Source organism: Blennius ocellaris, assembly GCF_963422515.1.
Source record: "Blennius ocellaris genome assembly, chromosome: 15".
NCBI lineage: Eukaryota > Metazoa > Chordata > Actinopteri > Blenniiformes > Blenniidae > Blennius > Blennius ocellaris.
The window spans coordinates 2,850,401-2,868,507 of NC_137664.1; the positions used below are offsets into that span (position 1 = coordinate 2,850,401).

At 44.2% G+C, this 18,107-nt stretch overlaps 1 protein-coding gene across 1 annotated transcript in view; it reads right to left on the reverse strand.

Moving 5' to 3' along the window:
* The window catches only part of rapgef1b (Rap guanine nucleotide exchange factor (GEF) 1b), a 39,393-nt gene extending 33,185 nt beyond the window's left edge, over positions 1-6,208 (reverse strand). The window contains 1 exon segment of the mRNA XM_080509878.1: positions 6,087-6,208. Within this exon segment, the coding sequence (XP_080366004.1) occupies positions 6,087-6,168 (82 nt within the window). The 5' untranslated portion in view covers positions 6,169-6,208.
* Between the last annotated feature and the right edge of the window lie 11,899 nt (positions 6,209-18,107).

Genomic DNA, 18,107 nt, shown 5'->3' on the forward strand with positions numbered 1-18,107 from the left:
AGGTGAGCTTTGAACCACGATATGAAACCCAAGGACGATAAATCAAAGTTGAAGGCCTGTATGTGTGTCACTGCTGAAACGGGGAAAATCTCCTGCGTGTTCCAAAGCAGTCATGTCGTATTACCAGCCAGTTAGATGAGAGTTGATCAGCACAGGGCAAAGCCCAATGAAGTCATTTGTTATTCGAGAGACAGAATTAGTATGAAGCCGTGCCATCACGAGACGTCTCTTATGGTTACGATTCTTTTCTGTGATCATTCCTTTGGGTTTGGTTGATTTCCCATTCAAAGTTAGAAGATTCAGAAAACTCCCGACAGTTTTAAGTGCAACTTTTCCAACAAAAACACAAATTATTTGCCAACGCTAGCTTTAGTGATGGTCTTCTTTGCGTTATGCATTATTAAACATCTAACGCTTCAGTTTCCATGCAATCGTTGACGAGAAAAGGTTCTGAAACATGTTTTTCCACTGGTGCAGGTCTAAACGACTTATTACGAATACACATATAATCGTCGGATAATTTCCAAGACGTGATACATAGTTATATTAGATCGTTGTAATGAGAGTAGAAATGTCTCATTGCGATTCAAGGAGAATACCAGTGGAGAGCTTTTAAGTTAAAAAAACAAAACAAAACTTATATCAAATTGCCACATTTGTTATGACATTGGGTTTTGTTGATCAATGATATGACGTTACACGTTTTAGCTGAAAGTAGCACTAAATAAGATAAAATATGTATAATATAATGTTTTCCATCCATTCTAAGTATTTTTTCTCCAGTGCTATATGAACAGGAAGATTCTCCACGGCATGAGGAGGTTTTTTTTTTTTTTTTTAAATCTTTTAGCACCTTCTCAGGAGTGTTCAAGTAGAATTCAAAGTGTTAGTCGCCTGTGCTTTTGGCAATTTTGAAGAGATGCTCAAGGACAGTTCACATAATCGGTCAACTGGGTTTTTTTTTGAAAAGCTTGCAGCCCAGTTTACAATCAATGCAATTGTGATTGAACAATAGAAACAGACACAGTAATTCAATACGTCATTGGAGGTACTTCTTTATGAGAAATTGATTATTCACAGCTTAACCTCGTGCTACGAAAGCCGAAATGGTCGTACTTTTTGTAGCGCCTATCGAGGATCAGATAAATAATAGTGAAAATGTATTGTAGTATCAATAAAGGGACATTTCTGGATCCCGTCAACAGGCGTGAAGAATGACAAGTCGAGGGTGCTATGTATTTATAAAATTCCACCGGAGGGCACGGCAAGTCTGCATGATGTAAAGCGTTGCAAGCGGGAAATCACACGGCACACGCCATCCTGGGTACCCCTCCTGTTCCTTCCCCACTGACGCCGAAGTCACTGCTACCATTTCCTGTCCCACGTCTCAGGGCCGCTCCCCCTCTTCACAGTTCAGACCGAACCCAACTTCTGCGCCCCCCCCCGTACGAAACCACTCACTTCCCTGAACGCTGCCTACGCAGAGAGACAGACGAGACAAAGGAGCACAATGCGCCACACAACGCAGACGCAATCAAAGTACGCCGATCCTTCAAGATGACCTCCGGGATGCAGCGTCTTACTGCATTTTTTTATTTTTATTTTTGTGAAGCATTCCATTTAAAGCCGACTTCCTAAAGCGAATCTTTGTGCAGAAAGAGAGCAGACTGACAGGCAGGCAGCAGGTTCACCTTGGGTAACGCCAATAGACTCAAGAACCACAAAGTGCTATAAATACCCCGGCTTGTCAGTATCTCTAGCATCAAGCAGCAGCAGAACGGAGTCGCTGCGACAGTTTAAAAAAAAAAACAGAAAGAAAAAAAAAAGGCCCCTGTGATCTGCCGAGATGAATTCAGAATTCTCACTGAGCGGCAGCTGTTTTGGCAAGAGAGCAGGAAGCAAACAGGCACTATAAAGCACTTGAGACGGGAGACAGATCCTACACACAGACAAACGGCCACGAGAGGACCAATCACTTCAGCGCCGAGTACAAGGCCGAGGCAGATACGGCGAGACAGAGGATCGTAAGGGGCGACAGTATAAATGGCCTCGAGCGGCGAGGAGTGGCACCACTCTCCACGTGTGAAGAGTGGCCCCACAAAGCCCGTCTTGTCCGCGCGGCGGGCCACTTGTCAATCCCTCTCGACGCGGCACAACCACATTACGGGGGGGGGGCAGACAGACGGCACACTATTTCACGGCGTCTCGCATGTTTTGAGACGCAACGCATGCAACACTCGAAAGGAACGGCGGTCGTTTTCACAGCTGGTTCAAAATAAGACTTCGGGAGCAGATGTGTCCATCACAGCCGAGGAGACGCGCCACCAGGCCGCTTACGATTAAGGCGGTGACTCGCTTCAACCGTGTCGGGGATGAATAATCAGTCGCCCACTGCAGCGACCCAAACTCAACTGCAACCGACCGGTTCTTGTCTTTAAATAGACGTTCAGCCACGTTCAGCAAACGTACAGTGACCGCGTTCTGATTTGAGCGCTTTTCTCTGTTATTTATTTTATTTCCCCTATAAATATACCCATTTAAACAATTAAAGATTTAAATAAACGCAATTCCAATTGTAGGATTCTAACTTTAGGACCTGAATTGTCTCCATCAAAGTGTCCAACTGCATTTAGAGCTCTAGAGTTGCAGTAGCCATAGATAAAAATGGTGATCCATCACTTCTGAGCAGAGCATGTTGTGGTGTCAGGTTTGTTTTTTTTAAGCGATCACATAAAACAGCTGTGAGATTTTAATTTTCTTCTATGGAATGACATCTCTCCACATGAAACAGCGTGTCAGAGCGACACACAAAAAAAAAAAAAATCCTGGAGAAACTAGATTTAGGAGGTTAAATGAAAGCGGGAAGACGACCGCAACAACTTTATGTTTCAGGATTAGGCCAAAAAAAAAAAAAAAGTCTTTAAAATGACAATTAATCAAACCATTAAAACCTCCAATAAAACAGATGTGTGTGTGTGATGTTGTAACGTGACATATATAAACACAACGATACGCACGTTGATAAAAAAAAGTTGACGGGGATATTCTTTCCAGTGGGTTTATGGATTGTTATAAAAAAATGAACTGGGTGAAGAACACCCATTCAAACTTGTTTGAATACTTGTTAGCAAGGTAATCTTCACAAATAACATTCACATCAGTTCGCCTAAAAAAGAAATATATGCATCATTTGTAAACGTGAGACAAAACCCAGGCTTGGGCAGGAAATATTGTTGCTGTGAGGACCAGAGTGTTAAACCACGAGCGCCACCAGTACAGGCCCATCATCCAGGCACTGAAAGTGAAACTTTACTGGTGAGGTGAAGTCCCGAACAATCGCCGAGGTGTCATTTAACAAGTTGTGTGCAGAGCAATCTTTGAATTATAACAAGAACATTCACTGAACTTGTGTCACTCGCAGATTGCGAAAGAAAAAAAAAAACTACATAATCTGAATTTTCGGGAATAGAGACGCTAAAAGTGAAATGACACGGATATGTTTATGCATTTCAGGACGGCGCACATGTTCATCGATGAGCAGGTGTCTGGTCTCGCCTCTGAATGCAGACACAATGCAGTACACAGGAAGGACAGAGCTGATGTTAAATAACGCAATCCAGCATGTTTTGAATTACAGCAAAGAAAATACTATAGGGTTTGCCTTGAAGACACATCTGATGCTTGAAATCAGGGGCCGTCAAACTTCAAGGGTACTAGCGAAGAATGTAAATAAGGAAAGTATTGTGCTTTATCTTTTCCTTTAAATGCAGTCAGTCAAAAAGTGTATTAAAACAGGTCCTTTGAATGACAACTTTACCGATTAGGGTAAATAAATGAACGGTATTTTACAACCGACGTGCTTCAAGTTTGACTGCGGGTTTAAAAGCATATTCACTCATTCAAGGCTGCATGAATGAGAAGATCCTTGAGGAAATGGGTCAGTGAAGACTGACGCGATCAAACAAGAGCCTCCACTCGACCCGGAAGGCTCCGGGCTCCAGGAATCACTGACTAAGTAAACAAAATGTGTGTCGGGAATAAAGTATGTCAACTGCGGTTAGAGTAGGATAAAAAATTTAAAAAAATTAAAAAAAATCAAAGCAAGGATTTGTGATTATTCATGCAAGCAAACATGCACACACCCACATCTGCCTTGACAACAAGGGCGACTTGTCTGCCAGCGATGGCGACTTCTCGCTGCCCATTCCTGATTTAGACGGGCGTCGGAAACTGGCAGCCACTGCGGGACATCCCCTTCGTTGTATGCCAACTCCCTGACCCGGCCATGCCACCCAGGGGGTCTCGAGGATTTGATACACTCGTCACTACAGCCACAAACACAACTTGACATTAAACTATTCTCACTGCATTTTCTTTTTTTTTTGCCATCGAGATACAAGATTCAAAATAATATCAGTGCCATTTAATCCCCGCATGCAAACATGTCACTCCGGATGCATGCAGTTTAAATGCGACTGTGGAAAAAGCCACGGAATGTGCAGTATTTCTTTATTTAAATGCATCACAGATAGATTAAGAACCACCGGCATCAATTTGAAACATATCTACTGCAAAGTCTCTCTTCCTCTCCGAGCTCGAGATAACAAAATATTCATAGCAGTCTTATGCGATCAGATTTAGGCTTCAACTTGGCAACTCTGCATCAAGGAAGAACGCGTGAGCAGAAATAATCAATGTAGAAATAGGCCTAATTAGGGAACACGGCTGCATTTTAGACCTCCTTGCAATTGAATACCTTGTTTATCTTCAGTTATTGGAAAGTGAAAACTCAAAATACTGTGAGGGGACTCAAAGAGCATCTGCAGTCACTGACCAAAGATGCTTATCAGTGCATTTCCAGCTCATCTGACACTGAAAAAACAAAACAAAAACCTCATCTGTACACAAGTTCGGTACATCTGTTCGAAACACATTACTCATTTTATCCGTCTCTACTGCCGGTCGTCACAGCTACAGATTGGGCCCAGGTCAGCGCAGACGGACTCGATATATGCACACACACACACACAAACACAGACTCTTACTGCCTGTTGGGTTGAAATGCACAGATTTATTAGGCCCAGCACACCACAGACTGTGTGTTTTGAAAACAGGGTATTATAGCACCCGGCGCTGTGTAATTACACAATGATGGACTCGACTACCTTAATTATGGAGCCTCTCGGCGCGCTACCGGCTCACCGGGGTGGATCTGTTCACGCGGCTTAAACGGGAGGAGCGCAGACTCGTAACGCATTAATAAATCGAGCTGCGTTAACCCAACGTGTGGGTCAACAAACACTAAAGCGCGACGATTAGACTGTGCAAGCAATGCCGTATTTCATATTGTGCAACGAGGATTAAGGCCACAGAATCTAGGTAAACTAAAGTGTCGTCACCTCATGAGGCGGGGATTAAGGGTGGCTATAGATTCTGTTCTGGTCTACAAGTTTTTAGGATTCAATCAAGGCAAAAATAAAAAAAAAAAAAGTCGTCAGCCGGTGATGGAAGGCTGTGGCTGTGTGGAGCGGCCTCCTTCGGGCTGGGTCCACCCAAAAGGCAGCAGCGGAGCAAATGAGCACCTTCTAAAAAGCCACACGACACAAAAAGCACAGTGAGGAATGTCCCCTGCATTTTATTCTGCCAAGCAAGCCTATTTTACATGAAAGCTCCAAAGCTGGCAACGGCGGCCTTAAAACAAAGGAGCGCGCGTCGCACGAACGAACAATGAAAATATGCATTCGCCCAACAAAAAAGAAGAAGGAAAGAAAAAAAAAACAAAACTGTGGAATAAATGCATTCCAAGAAACTTCCGTAAGCAGTTACTCCAGAAACTGTGCAAGTGAAACAGGACTATGTGTTACAAAGAGACTTTTTTTTTTTTTTAGTAGTAGTCCTCATTTACATTTCAATCTATTCGTGTTTACTGGAGCAAAAGTCGTGAATGACAAAAGTCTACCCAGCCTCATCGATGTTATTCTCCTTGTTGACGCAACAAAAAGACACCAGCGTCAATAAGAAAGCATCAACTGCAACAATGAAAAGCAAAGACATAGGGTGTGTGTATATATTTAAATGTGTTTTACCTGTGTCCTCGTCTAGATCCCCCTGCAGAGAGGAGTCTGTGTCCTCCGAGGAGGCCTGGCTCCTCCAGCTTATATTCCCCATCCAGGAGCAATTAGTTCCCACAGCGTCTAATCCAGGTGATTGTGACGGTTACGCTCTCTGTACACGGTGCCTTCTAGTCAGTCTGCCATATTTTTTTTTTTCTACAGTCGTCGCTCAACAGCACTGCTGAGCGTTAGTCATAAACTCTCCGGTCCTCATGACCGTTCTCACTTGACTCAGTCACGTTAAGACGCCACTTTAAAGGAAAAGATCCACAAATAGCCCTGACGGAAGTCGAGAGGAATTTAAGAAGCAGTGTTCCTTTTTTTACCCACCAAATTAGGGTGATTTGTTTATTTTTAAAATGCTCTGAGGGGGCGAGAATCACGTACTCCCAGACGGGGCCGGCTCGGTGAAACGCGCCGACGTTGGCGATCCCGGAGAGCTTCCGATCCTCGAGGTAACGCCAGCGAGCGTGTGCTCCCGACACTCATCAGAGAGAGAGAGCGGGCCACCTGCAGGAATAAATGACCTGCTCCGTGGCATGTAGGCCAACGCGCAGCGGTGGAACCCAGCGAAGCATCGTCTCGGAATCCCTTTCAGGCGAACAAAGTCTCAAGACGCAGGACGGATTGGAGTCGAGGAAGAGGGAGCCGTTGCGCGGCCACAAATGGAAGTCGTATTGAATTCCATGCGAGATCTGCGAAAACGATCTGAACTCCCGGCTTCGGCTCCGCGGAAGATGTTGTTGAGGATGCGGAGGGCAGAGCGGCCTTGGAAACATTCATATTACAAAAGGCCCGGTGGCCCTCCGAGACACCGCTTTCCACTTCTCATCGATTGCTTCCGTCCAATCGTTACCTGTCGTGTAATCCATCCAATTGTCTACCTGACTCCCGGTACACGCAGAGACTGCTCCTCTCAGTTCTCTGCCCTGTTTCTTTCTCCCTCTGAACTCTTTCCCCCCCCCCCCTCCTTTTTCACTTTCCCATGCACGGGCTTCCACACACACACACACATGAAAAATCTAATTACAACACAGCTAAACCTATACGGGAACAGCAAGCCTCTCATTCTGTGGTAGAGGGAGGGTGAAACGCTTGCTGCCATGAAACCTCAAAATTGCAGCATGTCAAACCATGTCTCATAGCTTTGCCCTGTGCAACAGCGGGATCACTCATCAGGCGATGTGGGCAGACCCAATTGTCTCGGGAACCCTTTTTGTAATCGGGACCACTTTAAGCTCTTCCTCAAGAGTTCTTGGTGACTAAAGCGTGGGGCTGGCTATTTCGGTGCATCTCACGGGGAGATATTTCGGTCTGACGCTAACGCAGCAAACCGCTCAGCCGACACAAAGCCGTCAAACCGACTGGCACATGGGCGCTAATTCTCGGAACGCTCGAGAGTAAACACTTTGCATTGCAGCTAATACCCTTTGCGAAAGGCAAACACACGGACGCACACACTGCCACACTGTGCAAGCGGGTCCGGGAGACCGAGCGTCTAAAATAAGGAACTGATGGATCAGTTCCGCTGTGGCTGGCTGCTAACCATCGACTGTCCAGTCAGGGGAGAGGCCGCGTGCTAATTATAAAAACCCTCCGCGACTCCCACGCCGTTGTTGCCACACAGGCGGGTCTGTTGTGTCGCAAACCCTGTCTGCAAGGGGAACACGGGGAAAGATCATTTTCGCAACTATATACACACTGCTAAAAAAAGAAAGTAAAAATACACATGCAAAGTGTCAATTAGAGTCTGATTCCTAAGGTTTCTGGGTTCCGCCATCGTTTGTGTGACAAAGAGAAAAATCACAATGAAACCGCATGTGTCTTTTTTTTTTGCATCAAATGTTTAAGAGTCTGTTGTTTTTGATATGCAACTCAGTGGCTAAAGGATAGGCATCGATGGTTTGGAAAGAGTGCGCCGGAGTGAGAGCCTAATTATGCTACTTCCTTTTCTTTCCACTGAATAGAAATTGTGTTGACTCAAAAAAGGAGTCTGAAATGAATCATGACAAAGAGCTGTGATGAAAAAAAAAAAAAAAAGGTGCCATGGGTTGCTAAAGCAAGATGAACTTAATATTTGCTGACACGCATCACAACCGATAGCCAGTAAAATAAAATTAAAAAAAGTTATACATTTCAATACAGCGTGCAAAATGCAGGGTACACCCAAGACATGCAGCCACATGCAATCTTATTCATATATTCTTGGACTGTGGCGGTCTTGAGAAAATCCAAAACATACAAACACTAAAAAAAGAAAGTGCTGAAATTCAAAAGGTTCCGAGCAGCTTCTGAACCAAGTGTGTTAAAAAAAAAAAAAAAAAAAAAAAGTCTGAAAGCATAAACTGAGGTTTACGGGCGACTCTCGACTATAAAACCTTCAAGCAATTTTTAATTTTTCAGTGGCGTAGCCCACCGTTGCGTAAACAGACGACGAAACTTCTGTATTCCAGTCCTCCTGGGCTCATGTTTTTTGCACTACTAACAAAAACAGAACTTCTGACTTCAACTCTTCAACTCAAATTCAAGAGAGACACCCAAAGACTTGTTAATGAGCAACACGCCGGCACAGAAAGAAGTAAACTCGACACTCATTATGGGCCGACTCCCAACACGTCCCCAGGTTCGGATCCTTTTCAGTTTACAGCCTTGTTTGTCAGAGGGAGTGCGTTTAGTTTTTTTCTATTTGCCACTTCGCACATGGCGTACCGAGTTGTTTTTGTGTGTACTGACCCAAAAACTTCTGCAGCCTTCTCCACCCAATTCATTTTCTCTGAGGAGAACACGACGACGCAAGCCGGGCTGCCGACAAGCTTTCGGGAAACACCAGCAGACAGTGGATGTGTTTATGGAGAACGGCCCGGGCTGCCTGAGTGATGAAGTCATGTGGGTGCGCATGCAAAGAGAAAGGGGGTTCAGTGTTGAGAGGGGAACAATAACGCGCGTCGCTCTGGTTCCCTGGAAGGCGACATGCTCGCTGAACTCCAGACTGCGGGGCGAGAAGTCGACTCTGGAGCGCCCCGGTTGGGTAGAGACGCCGGCCATAAGTCTCCCGCTGGAGCTCGGTGCCGGTGTGTGCATTGGTAGGCCCGCTCAGACGCCGCGCTATGGTAACCAATCTGCCACGCCACATTTGTTCAGAATCTTGACACCAGTTAATCAGCCTCAACCCGTGACGCTGCCTATGTGCCATCCTCGTATCCGTCTTTTTTTTTTTTTAGCTCCTTTTTCAGAGGCTCCACGTACAACAGACCACTTTTAACACCACTTCTTTAAGTTCTTCCACACTTTCGCTCTCCGGGGAGCCGGGGCTTACTACACTGAAGCTGCTTGAAACAGTTTTTCCAGTGCTGCCACAAATCCCCGGCCCTGCCTCTGCCCGTTTCCATTATGCCGCCTGCCAGTGTTGTGTGTCCTCTGGGTCTAATTTGGGATCGATGGGTACATGACAACAGACCAACAACCGACGCGGTAAACACCACGGGAAGCCTGGGGAATCGGGTCCACGCCAGAGGATGGATACAGGGGGAGAGGTGATGGGTGAGATCACGTTTAACCACCGCGAGGCAGAACTTACGGCACAACTTCCGAATTGAATTACTTGTCGGGATTAAATCAGTTTAAACGTACACATAGAGGAATCAGTGCAACCTACAACTTAATACAAAGTCCTATATCCGCTTGGAAAATTATTTTTAAATAAAATCCTGATTGTAATCCCTCTGATGTAACACATTTACTTTTGCATGTAACATGTCGTAGTGACGAGGACCTTCGCCTCAAACCGAGAAGGCTGTGCGTCTGCGTCCAGCTCTTGAACTACTTTGAAGTTTGGACGTTGTCCCGGTGCATGAGCGACTTTAATCTGGATCCCAAAACATTGATTTGAGGCTTGTCATGTGACGGTCCAGTGAATCCTACTATTGCTGATTATTAGCAGGGCTTGGCTCTCTGGGGATTAACTAGTATAGAAGATGGATGGATGGATGGATTTGTTTTGCACGACCATGTAAATTAAACGCAAATCCCCAGAAGTACCCAGAAAGTTTTGCTTGAAAAACAAGATTCTTGACTTGGACCATTTTGACAACGTGGTGAAAAGTGGAGGACGCTGCATTTGGTATTGAGCTAAACACAACAAATTAATGCAGGAAAGTCACCTGATGCTAAAAACAACACAAGTTTCACAATGGACAAGATCAAAATACTTTGTTTTACTACAGTAGTAAGCGAACAACCCCCTGCATAGGTCTTGAAGGTCCGTATTGTTGCCAATTGCCTGGAAACAGTACAAAATGTGAGATTCCTCAATCATGAACTTTTTAATATGCGTTGTTCTCGCAGTCGTGTGCAATTTGGAGCCACGGCAGCAGTTCTGCCTTAAACGTAAACTTTGTATTTAATGTTTTATTTCATCGTCTCTTTAGTTCTTTTTCTGGTCACAATGCGACAAAGCTCAACGTATCCTCTCGAGAAAAGCCTCACTCCGCACAACGTACAGCTCCCCTGGATGGCTGACGTCAAGATTCTAGGAAATTTAAAAAGAACTAGTTCACCCTCAAAAGTGTTTACATCAATTAGCCGTCGCACCTGAAGCAGTTTTGCACGGCTCTTTTCTTCTTCTTTGTCCCTGGAGCTTTCAAATGAGTCAGACGCAAATCAGAAATCTCCCCACCTCTTCCTGCTGCCTTAAGCTTCGAGAATTTCCTCCCTTTAAATCACCTTGCTGATTGCACTGACAAGGTCTTTCACTTTGGTCCGTCTTGCCAAGTACAGACGAATTATGTCTGAAGATGAGAAAGACTTTTATGCACAAACATCCGTCTGTTGTGAGGAAGGTGCGGTTATGAAAATAATCCCTGCGTGGAGAGAACGACCACTCTTGGATGTCTGCTGGTTCCTGGAGTTTGTGCCAAAGTCAGGAACGTATTATTTTGAATGCAAAGCTCCTCTCGCTGCTGCTGAAAAACTCCTTTCGTTCTCTCATTTTAAAACAACTTCCTCAAACTTCTGCATTGCTCAGATATGATCTTTTACTTTGGTCTGTGCTGCCAACTTTGATTTTTTATTTTTTTTTGCAGGGCTGCCGGGGCTGGTAGTGTGGGTGAGAGTGGGCGAGCCGAGCTGTCTGTACTTGCGTCGTATTCAATGTCGAGTCGTTTTGTTTAGAAGTGCCTTTTGTTTTTGTTTTTTTTAATGCAAATAAGATCCCCTCAAAAATTAAAAGGTCACCCTCGTGATGGACTGGTGACATGTCATGGGTGTGCACTGCCTTTTGCTTTCAGGCTTTAAGATGAAATCAGCTCTCGGCCCCCGTGACACTAAGTGGATAAAGCTGGGATTGCAGATGGATTGATGGATTTAAAAGAGATATTCTTCAATGAACTCAAATTCACATAATGGCTTAGAGACTCCTGAAGCAAAGTCATACTGGGGATAGACCAGCACGCTACGTGAGGCCCTTTAGCCTCTTTGCAGTGGTTTAGTGAAACTTTCCCATAATTACATGTGAATAAACAGTTGTAGACAATTTTGAAAAGGAATTTGATCATTTGCTTTGAGTTGACGAACATAAAAATGTAATAGAAAATAAATGTCATATATTGTCAGTTGAAATTTGAACCTAACGCAGGGGTGTCGCACATATTTTAGTTCAGGGACTGAAGATGTGTCAGGTTAATTTCCAGATTGATTGGTTGTTGAGTTATTCAGGTGGTTCAAGGTGGCAGACGACCCAGTATTAGGACAGTGATGCCCTAAAAGGCTAGAAAAGTAGATTTGCCTTCGGAAGGTCACAGGTCCAACCCAATGTATGGCCTGAGCAGTCACCTCCATTAAAGCCCCGTCCATACGAGCCAAAATAATCTTTTTTTCTTTCTCCATCCACACGTAACTGTGAACATGGTTAAAAACAATGTAGTACACAGGCCTGGCATGTCGCTCTGCTACTGAAATACACCAGAAACAGAGACCAAAACACGGAGACACCCTCGTATTTGAGACGTCCAACATATCGTCTTATTAAACCGACTCGCTGCCATTGTCGTCAAGTGACGGCACGAAAAGGGTCGAGAGGTGGGGGCAATGACATCTTGCGTCCATCCACACCTAAAAGCCGAGGCAATGTTTTAAAAAGTCCCCCCACTCTGAAACCCCTTTTCCCTCATAACGCAAGCGCCGTGCAGACGGTCGGCCAAAATAAACCCCGACGGTTTCGCGAAACGGCGTTCTCGTACGGACGGGCCACACGCGTGTGAATCGCTCGTGCAGTGAGATGGTTGTTTACGTGTTATTTATTTTGCGTCAACATCAGTTCCACCTGCCAGCGACGGGTGACGGAAGTGAACACTTCCTGGCAGATACAACCTCTGGGCCGTGACCATAAGTAGTCATCCGTCTGCAAAGACACGAAAGGAATCGGAAACTTTTACGCCTGTTATAAGCCCGAGTGAGGCAGTGGTGGATGACACTCCCTCCCTGTCCCTGTGAGCTGCTGCTGCTGCTGATGATGTGTGTGTGTCCGTTTACTGCAGGCAGCTGGGGAGGGACGAGGGCTGGAGAGAGAGAGAGAGAGCGAGACAGCTGGTGGAGCGGGATGCAAGTGTAGCTGGCGGGTATAAAGTTTCCCTTCCAAAATGCAGATCTTCCCTCCTCCGCCACCAACACCACCTCGCTTCCTCTCGCGGTTGTGCTTGTGCTCTGCGGAGCTCTCTCTCTCACTCTCACACACTCTCTCTCTCTCTCACTCACACACACACGGTGTTTGGCAGACAGAAAGAGAAGAAAATCAAGAAAACAAGCCCCACGTTGATATCAACACAAATAGACACACGGCAGTGTTTTCTTGTTATTCTGGGGCGTGTTACAACTCCAGTGCGCTGTAGCAACGCAGCTAAGTGGCGTTAGCCGTTAGCATGTAGCTTCTACGAGTCACACTAAAAAAAAAAAAAACTCAAATGTGGCAAAACGATAAACAAGGAAGCAAAAATAAATAGAAATAGGGAGAAGATATGTGTATTAAATTGAAGGGGGGCAAAAAGTTTGGCCCAGACTGTGCTTTCCAACAATTGAGCCGGAGTGGAGGAATACCGGTGGAGGCTACAGCACGTTTAAATGGCTCTCCTCCCCCTGAAGCCGAGCTTCTCCCTCGGAGTGGAGGAGGAGGAGGGGGGGAAGCGACGGCAACCGTTCCGCTAACCGGGGGTCGGCAAAAAAAATAAATAAGCGGCCATCTCCGCCAGACACGAGGTCCAAAACGGTTTCCAAGGGGCTGCTGCCGGAGCTAATGCCGAGCTAGCTGACGGCTTTATCCGTGAGGCCCAATTTAGAAATCACACCGGAGCGGATCCGTGTAGCGGTAGGTGGTGGAGGAGGAGGAGGGGGGAGGAGGAGGGGGGTGGCTGACACACGGCACCACGGAACCCGCATTCGATCCATCCGCGTCCCGCGTGAGGAATACCGTTATCCCGCTGAAAACCAGAGGGGTTTGGAAGCGGCGTGTCGGGGGTGGGGTGGGGGGGGGGTCATGTTATAAAAAAAAGAAAAAAGAACTTACCTTGCTTGCTCTCTATTTTTCTCGACATTTTCGTGGCCGGCAGCAGCGGCTGTGTGGATCCCCCCTCGCAGTTTCAACAAAACCGTCAAGCTACAGACGAGCCCTCCGCCGCGCGTCTCCTCCGATTATTCCCTCATTCTCGATATGCTCTTTGTGTCCATGAGACGATTCCGCCGGGCTGAGTATCGTATATTCAAAGGCCACACACATTGGTACGGGCAAAAAAAGAAGAAGAAGAAGAAGAATTTTTTTTAAAAAGGACAAAAAACAAAACACAACAACCCCCAAAACAAAACTGTTTCAGTCCGTCTCCGGGTGTTTTTCACTGGCTCCACACACACACTCTCTCTCTCTCTCGCTCGCTCTCGCTCTCTCTCTCTCACACACACACGCCTCACAACACTCACGTTAATGCCCCTGAACCCAGACGAGGGCACAAGAAAAGCCTGGTCCGGGGCGACAGCGCCCCCCGGTGGCAGGAATTACGCAGGTCGATCTGTCAACAAGAGGATGGGCGTGTTTTTCAACTTCAATTCAAAAGAAGGGTTGTAAAAAGAAACCAGACTGTAGGGCTGCTTTGCAAGGCAGGGCAAGGCGAGTTTATTTATAGAGGACCACTCAAACACGCAAACAGTGCTTCACAAAGAAATTCCGGAAATGCACAAAAGCTTTGCAAAGAAATAATAATAATAAAAAAAAATAGGCATTGATAGAAGGAATACATTAAAAACAAAGAGCGAGGAATCTTAATCTTGACACCCAGATCTTTGTGTTTCCCCCGCAAACACTGGCCATACGGTCCACTTTGGGACCACGAAGAACAAAACTCAAACCTCCGGCTCACCGGCTTTGTTTTTACCATGAGATCGCAGTTAACAGAAATATAGTCAGTTCTTACTTTTGCACATGCAGGAATATAGGATAAAATGCAGCAGTGAGGCGCAGAACCACCGGGCTCTGCAGCCGCTTTTCATTCCTCGGGCCGGGAAGACTTCTGAAGTGCAAAAATAGTCCGCTGTCAGGTCTGAGGATGCTGCAACAACCCAGTGCAATAAGTCATCAAAAATAAACCCAGTGCAATAAAAAAGAAAAGAAAAAAAAAACAGTATTATGATGCGTTTGAACATTTTATTACTGTTTAATATGTGTTTTTATGCTTTTTGTTTTAGAACAAAATAGAATAGAATAGAACTTTATTCCTCCCCAGGGGGAAACACAAACTTACAACAGCTCAAGGTAAAAAGGTGCAGAAATGATAAAATTAAAGAATTAAAATATGTAGACATATGTAAATATCTAAACAAGAGACACCTTTAAAGGCTTAAGTTTGAGACATTTTGTTCACGTCTACGGTGCATATTTTTTAAACACCATAGGCGTTGTAGTTCCATTTACTAGATACAATCATAAAGGGGGGGGGGGGGCTGCAGGGGCAAGGTGAAGAATAATTGTATTTTTCTGCATGAACTGCAATTACTCTGCTCCGATAATCCGCTGAGCGACATGAATGGATAATAGATAACGCCCAATACACTTCATCTTCTAAACTACCATTGTTAAACATTCATATTGCAATGTGAACCTTGGATTTATTGGGTGGTCAAACCTCCGCTGGCAGCAATAACTGCTATCCATGTATTGATCCATCCATTCTAAGTACGTCCATAAAAAATTATAGTAAATCAATTATTAACCGTCTTATCCAGCCAGACATTTATCTATCAGTCGATTAGACTGCAGTGGCCAAGTGAAGTGTGAGATTTTAGTTTGTGACATCATTTGGTGTTACAGTGGGATCATCTCGTCTATGGCCATTGATTTCCTGTTTTTTTTTATTTTATTTTGTTTATTAATGGAAGATTCTTGTTTTTGTCCTCCAGTATTTGGCTTCACTGTAAATCGGAGATCAGACAAGGAGTGTACAGCTTTTCTTTCATGGAACCTTCAAGGGCTCCAAAATTAGAACACAGGGAGATAAAATGATTTCAAAATGTTATTCATATTCATGCCGAATGCTGTTTTTTTTTATATCTGGATGGAGATCTTTTTTATCGAAACAACCGAAAAGTAGGAGGGTCACTTTAGACATAATTGGTTTTGATGTTCTCAAGAGCTCCAGCAACACGTCGTCTCTGATAAAAAAGGAGCTGAATCATTTCAGTAAAAGTGGTTATATTTGAGAAATACATTACATTTGTACATTCATGCAGTTTTGTCTTGCTGCAAGAAACTCAGGTTTTCTACCATGTAAATGTCACTTCTTGACTTTGGTATAGTTCATGTCGGACTTAAATCATCTTTTAGAATTAAAAAAAAAAAATGTCGGATTCATGAGACACAGGGCCTAACATTAAAAAAGGCCTTTCCATACATATAATGCAACTTCTCTACATTTTTTTGTAATTCAATTGTTAATTGTACACATATTTAAGTACAATATGCAATATGTGATGTCCTCATCTAATATGTAAGTATCTAAAACAAAAATTTGAGATATTGGTGAACCCTTCATGCAATGATCAAATAGTTATGTGCGTGCAAATGTTTAGTACTCTTCACTCCTCTGATATTCTGCATACATGCTGTTCTGGTTTGGATACAAGTTGAGTTTCTCCACATCTTGCTTCGTAACCACTTCACTGATACATTACATAGCATTTCCTGAATTTCTTCATTTATATAGTGAACTCAGGTGTATTTCCATTAATGTTTTTTTTTTTTTTTAACGCAGCAAATAATTCCAATATCCATTTATCATGTACACTGCTTTAATCTCAACCTAAAGTAGATTATCCAATTTACCATCTAAAACTGTGCTTTGGTTTTAAATACAGCGGTTTGACACAAGAGCCACAATCAGCGGATTCAAAAACAATCAAACTATGTAACAAGTAAAGAAACTTGGATTAAAAAAACAACAAAAAAACAATATACGACTTAATTTTGAAATAAATGTTTTTGAAAAACAACATTTTGGGGGGGGGGTTATACATGTAAACCAGGGGTGTCAAACATGCGGCACGGGGGCCAGAAGCGGCCCGCCAGAGGATCTAATCCAGCCCGCCATGTGATTTTTATTTTTTAAAGCATAAATATGAAAACTGACAGAGGCCGATCTAAAAACACTAGATTGGCAAAAATGACATTCAAAACCGCCCTTGGTCAGGATTAATTAATGCAATCTGTGGAGGTCACATAACACAACACCTTTCACAATAAAGGTGTCCAATTTATGTGAAGTGATACTTTAGACACGTAAAAAAACTTTCCAGATGACGACAAATTGTTTTAATCCTGAATAAAAATACGATATCCAGATACAGATATTGTGTTTCCTTTTTGCAAATATAATAATATCTGATTAACTTTAATGTGTACATTTCAGAATAGACTGGCAAATTCTTGCAGTTACAAAAGGATCAAAAGAAGGAAAGACTTTGACAATTGTCCATATCTGCATCTGTCCTCATCTGGCCTCCAGAGGTCAGATCAGGTTGATGTGGCTCCTCAACTGAAATGACTTTGACACTCCTGATGTAAACTAAGGATTAACACCCACTTGTAGTTTGAATAGCAGGACAGAGCCCCCTATTGGACACACAGAGACCTTGATAAAAAAAAAAAAAAAAATACAAACACAGTTTCCTTTTCTACTTTACCCCCCTTACATCCAACAACCTTGCCACCCATTTGCGAACATGACAGAGTGTTTAAAGGACGAGAAGAAGAATAAAGAGGGAAGGATGACTTCCAATTTAACCCCGATTCCAGTAACGCTGACTCGGGCCTTTTTTCTTCTCAGCGCTTCACATTATCCCACCCATTAAAGAAGCAACCATCTATATATTGTGTCTCTGACACTTCAAGACGACGCGAGCGTGCCATGTCAACTTTTTTTTAAATATACATTATGAATAATTGATCCGACTGACTGATCTACATTTTCTGAGTGATCTGGGTCGTCTCGTATCGCTTGCAAAGCACCCGTGAAAGCAGGGGCATGTACAAAAAAAACCCACAGAGATAAGGAGTTCATTATACATTGTTGGATGGCGCTTTCGGGCTCGGTGCAACTCCCCCCCCCCCCACCCATCATCAACTCTATTTAATCAGCGATCAAACGGGGTCGGGCCTTGAGTGTCAAGGATTCTTATTTGCACTGGCTGTCATTATGCCTGCGCCCTGAGCTCTTTTGCTTGCACAGCAGAAACCACACCCGTACGGCGGGTGCAAAGTGCTTGTCTGCGTGTTAGTAAAAGAGGCGTGTGGGCGTGCGCCGAGGAAGGAGCAAGGAGTGGAATACCTTCCCCGAGGCTACGGTAAAGTCACAGAGGGGGAAGACAATGAACTGCCAGGCAACTGGCAGACTTGTCAGGGCAAGAAAAAAAAGCCTCACAGCACAATAAAAGAAAAAGAAAAGAAAAGTGTCTTGGTGTGTC